The 12,050-nt window shown below is 40.3% G+C and overlaps 1 protein-coding gene and 1 long non-coding RNA gene across 3 annotated transcripts in view; both read right to left on the bottom strand.

The window, feature by feature from the left end:
- The window catches only part of LOC142095477 (uncharacterized), a 76,339-nt gene extending 68,873 nt beyond the window's left edge, over positions 1–7,466 (bottom strand). Inside the window, exons 1-4 of the mRNA XM_075178422.1 lie at positions 7,340–7,466; positions 7,125–7,222; positions 6,873–6,981; positions 4,744–5,729 (exon numbers count right to left, since the gene is read on the bottom strand). Of these exons, the coding sequence (XP_075034523.1) occupies positions 4,744–5,729; positions 6,873–6,981; positions 7,125–7,222; positions 7,340–7,424 (1,278 nt within the window). The 5' untranslated portion in view covers positions 7,425–7,466. The remainder of the gene's footprint in view (positions 1–4,743; positions 5,730–6,872; positions 6,982–7,124; positions 7,223–7,339) is intronic.
- A 62-nt stretch (positions 7,467–7,528) lies between these two features.
- Positions 7,529–11,562, bottom strand: LOC142160038 (uncharacterized). 2 transcript variants are annotated; one of them, XR_012693017.1, is made up of 3 exons: positions 11,247–11,562; positions 7,823–7,964; positions 7,529–7,734 (listed from the first exon to the last, which is right to left on the bottom strand). It is a non-coding gene; the product is annotated as an uncharacterized LOC142160038 (long non-coding RNA). The 2 variants fall into 2 exon arrangements; XR_012693018.1 differs by having other exon boundaries at positions 11,330–11,562.
- Positions 11,563–12,050: the final 488 nt, after the last annotated feature.

Genomic DNA, 12,050 nt, shown 5'->3' with positions numbered 1-12,050 from the left:
CAGATACCAAATTTTCTTTCTCAATTTCTATTTATATTCTAGATTATATAACGACTGAATAGTTTTCTATTTTACTCCTAGTGGAGAGGGGATCTGATGCAGACAGATACCAAACAGCCTTTGTCCATTTCTTTGTATATTTGCATTTTTAGTTCTACAGTCTATACAGGCTGCTTTTTTTATATTCAACTACAAGTGTAGGGCGGGGGGGGGGGGGGGGCGGCATAGATAGCCACCAAAGTAACGTGGTCCATTTAATTTCACTTTCTAGCTCCACAGTCTGTGCAGCCTGCTTTTTTTTATCTTCAAAGTATTCACAAGCCTTGCAATCTAAATTAACAAGAGGTAGTGACGTGCTAGAACTCCACCCTCTATATGCTGCAGAGGATGGAGCATCAAAAGGCCATTCAAGCCTACACAGCCACCTACGACATAGGAAAAGGAGTGGGGATGCGCCTGAGTCAAGCGCACTGGAGAATGATTTCCGTGTTGTGCAAGGTTCTGCAGCCATTTGAACTTGCCACACGAGAAGTCAGTTCCGACACTGCCAGCTTGAGTCAGGTGATTCCCCTGATCAGGCTTTTGCAGAAGCAGCTGGAGAAAGTGAGGGAGGAGCTGGTAAACCATTGCGATTCCACCAAGCATGTAGCTTTTGTGGATGAAGCCCTTTGTACGCTTTGCCAGGATCCGAGGGTGGTCAGTCTTTTAAAGTCAGAGGAATACATTCTGGCCACCGTTCTCGATCCTCGGTTTAAAGCGTATGTTGTGTCTCTGTTTCCGGCGGACACAAGTCTACAGCAGTGCAAAGACCTGCTGGTCAGGAGATTGTCCTCTGAAGAGGACTGTGACATGCCACCAGCTCCACCTTCATTTTCATCACTGTGCAGTTCCTGTGTCCTGTGGTCTGTTCTGCTAAGGGCATTGTTATTTCCAAGTTATCCAAAAGTTCTAAAAAAACTAATTTAAATTTCTAAAAAAATTATAAAAAATTTATTTAAAAAAAAATAATTAAAATTTTTCAAAAAATAATTGGAAAAAAATATTACAAAATTTTTAAAAATCTAGCTTGTACTGCTATTTAAAAGTCTAACTACGATCATTCACTGTTGCTGTACCCAAAAATAATAGGTACTGCTATTAAAGTACAGTCCAGTGGTACTCTCCTGTGCCGCAGATAATTTGTAAAAGCTTTGCCGAGTGTGTGTAGTTATGTATCACAGGTTTTAAGAAGAGGCACAACACTGACAACCTGTTAGAGAAACTGAGGGAAATAATCTCTCTGTGGCTCACCCCACTTAGACTCTCCTGGGGATTCGAATAACTGCCATTTCTAGTACTACCTTCTTTCTTTCTCTATTTAAAAAAAAAACAAAACAGTCATTTCTATTACTACGTTAATTGTTTGTGCAGTCACAAAAAAGAGGAACTGCGCCCTTAACTGCTATGTTGGTTTTAGACGTCCATCCGGTGTCCGCCATCTGTGCACTGGAATTCAGACCAGTTGAGGGTTTTATTATTATATTGTGGGGACCACTCCACTACGCAGTCCAGATACTTTTTTGGTGGAATTGAGACCAGTTGAGGGTGATATATTGTGGCCCCGGTACCACTCCACTATGCAGTCCAGAAAGCTACCTCGGTGAAACGTTTGGGCTAAAAACAATATTGTGAGGGTGTTCAGAATAGACTGGAAATTAGTGGAAATGATTGTTATTGAGGTTAATAATAGCGTAGGAGTGAAAATAAGCCCAAAAACTTGATTTTGGAACTTTTTATGCTTTTTTCAAAATAAATCTGAATCCAAAACCTTAAATCCGAATCCAAATCCTTTCGACAGGTGTTTTGCGAAACAAATCCGAACATGAGACACCAAAAGTGGCCGGTGCACATCCCTACCTTATATGTTGAATTATACTATTAAAATCCATATTTAGCAGGGATCTGTGAGCCAGTATTATATATATATATATATTGTAATAGTGTTTTTGTCACGAGCCGCGGCGGTACTCACAGCCGCCGCGGCTCGCTTCCTGTCTGTCCCGGCCGTCACCATGATGACCGGGACGTCACTTCCCTCCAACTCCCGAGGCAAGGCAACGGTCGGACGCCTCCTCAGCGCCGCGTCCCGGCAGCCAGGCGCGCATGCGCTTTAGGGACAGATAATCAAGGTTCAGCCTGTGGCTGAATTAGCAGGCATTAGCCTGCAAGTGTGATTTCAGGGCTAAGCCCTGATTGGTCTTTTTAGTGTCTGGCAATTAACCTGCAAGTGTGGCTCTGCCTAGGGGCAGGTTCTGATTGGCTGTGGGTTGTATTTAAGGCAATGAGGTCTGCTGCCTCATTGCCGGTTATAGCTTCTGTGCTCCAGTCTGCTGACCTGCTTGTTCCTGTTCTAGTCTTCTGAGACCGCTACTAATTTCCCGTGTATGACCCTTGGCTTTGAATTGGACTTCGCTTGTGTATCCTGTGACCCTGATCTCTGGCCTGTTTACCGTTTCTGCTATCCGCCTGTGACCCCTGACCTCAGCTTGTTTACTGATACTGTTGTCTGCTGCCGGCCCTTGACCTCTGCGTGGACCTCACTCCGCTTGCCTGGGTTCTCCCCAGCCGGTACACACTTCACGACCCTCTGTCAGTCTGCAGCCCAGTCTGTCCCCACCATCAGGGGCTCCAGTGAACACCTGACTGGCAGAGTAGATTCTGGGTTGTGTTGTGCCGGCTGGAGGGGTTCCTAACAGTTTTATCAATAAATCTAGATACTATTCCATGCTTAGTGCTCTCCAAATTGTTTGGTTGATTTTAGAATACAAAGCAATAAATGAAAACAAGTACTTGATGCTCAGTCATCAACATTTATTTATATAACGCCAGCAAATTCATAGCGCTTTTCAATTAGGGACAAACACATTAATAAAACAATACTGAGTAATACAGACAGAGGTAAGAGGGCCCTGCTCACAGCTTACAGTCTATGGCACCAATCATACATACATCAAGGTGACATTATGTTGTTTTAAGCATGATCAGATTCATATAGATCAATGTGTCAACCCAACTGATAAAAATCAGTTATTATTATTCAATAGTTTTCATTTTCCGAATGTAAAAAAAAAATCAATTCCTGCAGCCAATAGTTTAGAATTAGGTCTGAGTTAGATTTGAACGCAAATTGTATTTAAAAAAGAGAAGGGAACGTATTCCAATGAAAACGGATCTCGAGATGCATTTTAATTGGAATCTTGGTGTAAGTCCGCTGTCTGTAAACGTTCCGTTCCATATGTTACCAGACAGAACAGAGTGCAGGATATGCATAAGAACACATTTGACAAAACAATATTTTAGAAAATAAATGAACACAATTCTGTAATCAATAATACAATTATTTGCTTTAAAAATATATCTATTTTACGTTACATACATAAATTAGGATGTTTTTAATACGTGTTGTACACACACAATGCGTTTTTATAGTCACTTTTACATGCATACATGTTCTCTGCTCTCTACTGGCTGTCATCACTATCAGTCGGTACTTACACCAGCCCTGTAGCTGGTGCAAATGATGCTGCTATAAAAAGTGTGCTACCAAGATACCCAGGACTGAATCAGCGGCATCAACGTTAGAACGCCCTCAGCAGGCCTTTGGCGCACCCTTACATTTGTTTGCCCCTTCCCACCCCTCTTCTGCCCTGGAAGTCGTAGGAAGCCGTAAGTGTCATTTGTGTTCGCACATGAATTGCGTTCTTTGGTGCAAGTGCCATTTTGACGCATACGCAGAGCAAATTCACACAAGATACAGCACCCAAATGGACTTACGTTCAGATATGAATCAGGTCCATAGTCCGTAAACAAAGAATGTTAGAAATGTATATAATGCTATTTCCTAGAGGGTATCAGTCTTGGACTGGATAAGAGACTGACTATGCTGGTTTACAGACACAGGACACATTGTTATCAGTATATTGACATCTGATCTAAAAAGCATTCCCTTTGTGATGGAATATAATTCAATCAGTGATCAGACCTGCACTGTATTGCAGAAACACAGCCAATAACTGAGGTATAGCTATCCTTAAATACAGGAATTGCAGCTCACAGACATACACATGATCGGTATACTGGATACATGACTTACTAATCTTGAGTACTACAGGGTTATATAACAACTGATGACACTTTAAGAAAGAAAGAAATATCAGTTTCCTCCAGCTCAGTCCTTTCAGATCACTGTCTCCAGTTGCACCTCCTGACATCTCATCTGTATGATCCTCATAAATCTCTATTCACTAGCACTGCTAACATACACTATAACCATTCCTCTCTAGTGCCTCTAACTCATGGAGATCCATCCACCTACAATTACATCAGAATCTGTATCAAACCTCATATTGAAGATGAGATCATTACTCCTCACACTGGTGATTACATGTAAGAGCTTACAGCATGGTATAGTCACACTGCATGGGACTACTTACATCAGAGGGCTGACCACACTTTGTTTTTTTTCTTGTAATTTTTCTTAAAAATAAATATACAGAAGACTTTTCTCCAGTATGATTTCTTTATTATTTATAAAGTTTTACACTGTAGATAAACCATTTATCACATGATTCTGCTTTGAGTAAAACATAAAGCTAGTACCAGTAAACCCAAAACACAACATAAATGTGCAAGTGGGTCCAATATTTCAGATACAAAATACCGTAAGTCAATAAATGGTTAATGAGATATTTTCGCAGCCTTTTATCTTTTTAAATCTGTATGAAATTTCTTTTGATGTTTAACAAGATTTGATTTCTGTGCAAAATATTTCCCACAGTCAGAACATAAAAATGGCTTCTCACCTGTGTGAGCTCTCTGGTGTCTGACAAGTTCTGAATTTTGTATAAAACATTTCCCACATTGAGAACATGAAAATGGTTTCTCACTGGTGTGAATTCTCCGATGTCTATAAAGATTTGCACTGCTGGTAAAACATTTGCCACATTCAGAGCATGGAAATAGCTTTCCGCCTATGTGAATTGTCTGGTGATTAACAAGGCTTGATTTCTGTGTAAAACATTTCCCACATTCACTACATGGATATGGTTTCTCTCCAGTGTGAGTTCTCTGATGTTTTACAAGCTCTGATTTCTCTTTAAAACATTTCCCGCACCGAGGACAGGGAAATGGCTTCTCACCTGTATGAATTCTTTGATGTTTAACAAGATCTGATTTCTGCACAAAACATTTTCCACACTCAGAACACACAAATGGTTTTTCACCTGTGTGCAGCATTTGATGTATAACAAGATTTGATTTCTGTGCAAAACATTTCCCACATTCAGAACATGAAAATGGCTTCTCTTTCGTGTGAATTCTTTGATGATCAACAAGAACTGATTTATAGGCAAAACATTTCCCACATTCAGAACATGAAAATGGTTTCTCGCCAGTATGAATTCTCTGATGTCTATAAAGATGACCACTGTTGGTAAAACATTTATCACATTCAGAGCATGGAAATAATTTAGCACAGGTGTGAACTTGTGTAACACTATCTGATCTATTAGGAAAACATTCCTGATTTAAAGGAGCAGGTGATAAATCTGCATTGTGAAGTACTTCATGCATATTTGCGGTAATAGGGTTTTCTCCTGAAGAATTTTGTATGACGTCATTATTTTCTACTTCACAGTTTGGTGATAAAATGAGATTTCCCTTCAAAGTATTCTTACTGTTATATTCATCTGCTGGGAATAAAAACATGTATGTAAATAAATATATTTGCAATAGTGATTTTTTTTTACATTGAGGTACATTGTAGTACTCCAAAATGTACATAATATAAATAAACCTGTTACTAAATTCAAAGCTGTAATTTATAAAGTTTATGTACATGTATGGTCTTGAATGTTGTAAAATGTTTATAGAGGAATAACTAAAATATTATAGAAAACTTAGGGCATGAAAGATTTGTTTACACGAGCAGGCAGGCATTGCCAAAGTTTGAGAATATATGGTACAGGTGGGTGGAGTCTCCATTTTATTTTGTATCCTCGAGTCATAAAATGTCCCGAATAAATGAGGGTCTGGTTCCCCTGGATTACATAATAACAATAATAAAGTCCATAACAAAAAGCAGAGCCCCGCCTCTGCAGAGTACGTATGCAAGAGTATTTACGATGTATATTCCTAATTAAGTATTGTACAAATGTTATCATTATGCGATACTGGTGTCTTACAATTTAACCAATATTTTATATTTAATATTGACATATCTGCGACTGTATTTTCTTTCTTCTGTATTTGTTTATTTTTTGTTTTGTTGTTGGTATGTATGTACCTTGAAAATTTCCAATAAAAATACTGGATTTAAAAAAAAAATATATTATAGAAAACTTAATATATATTGTAATTCTATAGTAAGGTGACAATAGGCTTAAAATAACAAAACCAAAAACACATTAGAGCACCACACAGGGCTTTGATCAACACATTAATATAATTTTTGGGTAATTTTTCCAAACTGGTTCTTTCCCTGCCACTAAGAAGGATTATGAAGTTCAGACAATGGGACTTCAGGATTCCTCTAGATTGGCCCTGTGACATGGTTCTACCTCCCATTGTCTTTGTTGGGGAATTTGAAATGAGATGTATGAGAAACAGCAGAGAGTGTGGGGAGGAGACTGGTCAGATCTCTTGGCTGGTAGCACAATGATACGATGTGAGGAGAGCAGGAGTCTAATAGGGGCTGATGGGTCCTGACTCCCCCACTGGACAGATACTTTTTCCTCATCAGTTTGTACAGACAGAGGAGGGTGTAGAATAAGAGATTTTTGTAGTGACTGAACAAGGAGAATATGTGACTTCTGTATTAAGTGTGTATTACTCACCTGTGCTGATATCTGTAGGGATTTCCTCCTCCTTACACTGCTGATCACCCCTCACATACGTCTCTTCTTCCTTTATATCTTCTACTTTAATAACAATTAGGTCTTCAGCCTAAAAAGCCCAATAATACCCCATTAATTGATATTACACAGAAGGATATCAGTGTATATGACCCACACAGATACTCTACAGATCATATGGTGTAGAACTAGTTTTCTATTTTATTATTTGACGAGATGCTAAACTCCATCTACCTGATACTCCTGTGGGATATTGGAATTTTCCTCTGTATAATCCTGGGAATAAAGACAATGGGGACCTCTCTGTGGGGTATTTCTGCTACTGGATCCATCTATAGGAGACACACAGTGACTGAATACATTCTCAATATGTGATTATCACATAATGTGTGCCTTGGGGGTCCTCAAATCTGCTCTGCCCTCTAAAATAAGTGGAAGTCTCCTCTTACCCAGTGATGTGAGGGGCCGGTGATTCTCCATCATCACATCCTTGTACAGACCCTTGTGTCCTTCTAAATACTCCCACTCCTGCATGGAGAAATAGACAGTGACATCCTGACACCTTATAGGAACCTGACACACACAATGATACAGTCATCACCCAGACACATCCCCTGGTGTTACTGTATAATGTCCCATTCCCAGCAGTCACCTCTCCAGTCAGCAGCTGAATGATCTTGTTGGTGAGTTCTAGAATCCTCTGGTCATTGTTTCTCTCATGTATCAGTGAGTGAGGTGGAGGCACCGTGATGGGGCTCTGGGTCCTGCTCAATCCTCCTGACACACGGAGACGACTGTTGGGTGTCACACACTCACCAGATGTCTTCTTCACAACTGTGTAATCCTGAGTTTTGAACAAACACCATTATACATACATGCTTTATTAATATAGATACAAGTGATGTCACTGTGACATTCCCTGACTAACTCACCTCTCCAGTCAGCAGGTAGATGATCTCAAAGGTGAGATTTAATATCCTCTCAGTCACTTGACTGTCCTTGTCCATTGAGTCTGTTAAGTTATCAATATAAGGTTCTTTACAGATAAATGGGTAGGACTTTCACGTGCTTTATCTAGGAACAGAGGTAAAAAAACAGAATTCTAGAAATAGATTATAACAGCGGCTATATCATACTTGTTGAAGAATTAGAGCATAGACTACAGTTAAAAGCTGACAATGATCTATATTGTTAATATTGAACCAACAGGATCCCTGGGATATTTTTTTCCTCAAGGATCCAGTAAGAGAATATGTACAGTATATATAGCTTGAGAAAGTGTGATAGTGGAGATAAAGGGCCTGATTCATTAAGGAAATTGAGGCAAAATAAGTATTACATTTTCTCAGTGACCATGTTACAATGTAAGGGGTGCAAATTAGTTTATTATTCTGCACATAAGTTAAATACTGGCTGGTTTGTCATGTAGCTCAGAAATACTTGATTGTTTTATTTTTACACTGAAGTGTAAATGTGATCTAGGACATGTCCTACCCCAACTCTACATCTGTCCCCACAGTTTAAATCTACCTCCTCCAATGCAACATGGTTTTGCCAAGGTGTAAGGTTACTCCTTTTTTTTCTTTACTTTCCTTAATGAATCAGGCCCAAAGAGTCAAAGTGTGAAATTTGTAGGAAATAATTAAATTAAGGGGTTACTGGGAAAATAAACTACAAGGGTGCTCCCAACAAGACTTGGAGCTGCTGTCGAAACTTGTGATTATTAAGTATGTATTGTCCACTAGCCACCAGGGAATGAAATCTGGCAGTGAGAAACATGGGAACCCCCCTAGCTGATAAATAGACCTTGTTTCTATAAATATTTCATTCTGCGCAGTTGATCCTCCATAGAGGATCTTAGTTTCCGTCCTTCTGATGGTTTGTTATTTTGCCAATCTAGATTGTTTGGATTAATTTAGGTTCATCGGGAAAGATGAAAACAAAATTTTTCTTCAAATACCAGTGGAATATTTTTGGGCGTTTATTTTTTTTTCTAGACACCTACAGGACCTTGAAATATTTTGATTTTCATTATGGATTTGAGTCTTGTGGATTAAAAGTTTACATGACAGGATCCATTACAGATGAAGACATCAGATGGTAAGTATATGAGGTTTTATTATTTTTAATAAAATCACGTGCTTTAAAGGAGGGAGTGTGTTTAATTTACATTTTAGGTTGGGTTTTTTTTCTTTATTAACCTAATGTGGTTTTAAAGAAGTGTTTGGTTTATTTAAATTGTAGTTTGTGGGACTACATAGGTCAGCTGGCCCTGGGTGTCAGGGCATGTTGGCACTTGTGGTTCTCCAAGTATCAGCATGCCATGGGTATGCTGGTGCTTGTAGTTCTACAAGCACAAGCATGCCCAGACTGTTAATGACAGGCCGGGCTTGCTCTTGTAGCTCCACAAACTAAAATAGTCTTCCCTTGGGAATCAAGCCCTGTGTTGAACAGCCTGGGGCTAAGTGTCATTATGGCAGGGGGACCACATGCTGCGGGTTCCCCTACTATAGTGCCACCAGCCCTGACTGGTTTGCTTAGTGCTCGTTTTCGTAAAAATGTGGAGGATCTCACGCTCCCCCTTCACAGATTTTGCGACTGGCAGCACTAGGGTTAATTTCACCATGAGGTGGGGACTCCAAGCATTTTGTTTTTTCTTTTTTAAAAATCTATTTTTAAACACTGTGTAGAGCCGGCAGGTTGGGTGAATATAATTCCGCCCGAAATCATAGGCTGTAGTAAGGGGTGGATTCAATTCTCCCCGAAACAACGCCGCGCTAAGTCTATTACCGTTAATACGGTAATTTTAGCACAGATTTCTGCTCGCTCCGTGAGCAAAAAGCGGTGCTCAAATTACCGTATTAATGGTAATTACGTGCACTATTACTGTAATATTGGTAATAGTGCGCAGGCTACGTTACTTTTTACAGTAACGCGCCCAACTGAATTCCCCCCAAGTGTCCTTTCTGCTTAGAGGCGCATGGAAAAGGGTTTGCAGCCGTATCTGCCGGTTCTGGGTATATGCACGATACGTTCAAAATCGGCAGATACGTGCCTTGATGAATCAGACCCAAGGAATTCACTTTTATACCACAATAAGTACATACTGTATCACCATACCATGCAGGCCAAGTACTTAATTTTCCACTGGATTAAGTACAGCGCACTAATGTACAACATCCAGCTTCTCTCATTTATCTGTTTTTCCGTTTGTTACAGGATTGATTTTAAATCTCTATTTTGCGTATATGGAGAAGCAGGACAGTGACAGGGAAGGAACATATAATATATATTTATTATTATATAATATTAGTTCTCCTGGAAATCATATACAATGTGACTTGGATGTATATGCTGCAACAGGACAGGAATATATAATATACTATAATATATAATACCCTACATGAGTACAGATAGCATGTGACATGTCTGGAGACCCCTCACCCAACAAATAGAGAGAAATTACAACTAATATCTCCCTACAGGGTTTACATAGAGGACACATCTCAGTGACCCTTACCCAGGTTACCAGAGTCTGCTCCACCTGTATAGTAACAACACAGCATCTGAGTCTCCTTCATGCATATATAATAACATGGCACGGAGTCTTCTCCACCTCTATAATAATAACATGGCACCAGAGTCTGCTCCACCTGTATAATAACATCAACACAGCACCAAAGTCTGCTCCATCTGTATAATAATAACACGGTACCAGGGTCTGCTCCACCTGTATAATAATAACATGGCCCCGAAGTCTGCTTCATCTGTATAATAATAACACAGCACCAGAGTCTGCTCCATCTGTATAATAATAACATGGCCCCGAAGTCTGCTCCACCTGTATAATAATAACACAGCACGAGAGTCTGCTCCACCTGTATAATAATAACACTGCACCAGAGTCTGCTCCATCTGTATAATAATAACACAGCGCCAGAGTCTGCTCCACCTGTATAATAACAACACAGCACCAAAGTCTGCTCCATCTGTATAACACAGCACCAGAGTCTGCTCCATCTGTATAATAATAACACGGCACCAGAGTCTGCTCCATCTGTATAATAATAACATGGCACCAGAGTCTGCTCCACCTGTATAATAATAACAACAAAGCACCAGAGTCTGCTCCATCTGTATAATAATAACACAGCACCAGAGTCTGCTCCATCTGTATAATAATAACACAGCACCAGAGTCTGCTCCACCTGTATAATAATAACACGGCACCAGAGTCTGCTCCATCTGTATAATAATAACACGGCACCAGAGTCTGCTCCATCTGTATAATAATAACATGACACCAAACACTGCTCCACCTATAATATTATAAGATGACAACAGATTATACTCCACCTGTGATAATATTAGTATAATGATGTCAGTAACACCTGATTCCCGTAAAAACAAGACGTCCCCGCTGCTTCCTCCTCACTCACCCACGGAAACGTTACAGAGAACTCCCGGTTACTACAGTGCAAAGCGGATTTCGGGTCCAAGATGAGCTTCAACAAAATGGCCGCCGCCGTGTGCAGAGACAGAGTAACTGGAGGCAGAGCTGCCTTCACTCAGATAGTGAGAGGGGCGTGTGTATTCAAATGAGAGCTGTGAAAGGGATTCTATTTTCTTACATTATGAGCAGCACGTGTCTTATTCCCACGTGACCAGTTTAAACCTCCAGCATATCTACACAGACCGCCTGCAGGGCGGGGCTTACACACGTGGGCAGGTTGGGGGCGGGGTCCCAGGAGATGAGCTGGTGCTGGAGCAGTGAGCAGGTTGGGGGCGGGGTCCGGATGATCAGGTGGTCCCAGGAGATGAGCTGGTGCTGGAGCAGTGAGCAGGATGCCCTAATATCCATCCAGCACAAGGTCTTGCTCTGGGGTCTGCACCTTGTGGGAGTGGAACCTCCTGAGTCACCAGGAGGTGGGGAAGAAAGAGCTTTGGTTACATTTATTAAGCCCCATCTCCTCATTAGTGTAGTCTGGGGCAGATCTTTACATATGTGCAGATTGTGTTCTGAGTAACGCTGGTACACACACACTACAAATACTTTTGACCAATTTGTTATCACTAACGATTTTACAAATTAAACTGTTATAAAACAGTCAAATTAAAACATTGTTATGTAATTTGATATTAGCTTTTGAAATGTGTGCA

Source organism: Mixophyes fleayi, chromosome 6 (assembly GCF_038048845.1).
Source record: "Mixophyes fleayi isolate aMixFle1 chromosome 6, aMixFle1.hap1, whole genome shotgun sequence".
In the NCBI taxonomy this organism is placed as follows: Eukaryota; Metazoa; Chordata; class Amphibia; order Anura; family Limnodynastidae; genus Mixophyes; species Mixophyes fleayi.
Note: the sequence above shows the minus strand (reverse complement) of the source record. Positions and strands in the feature narration are given on the sequence as shown.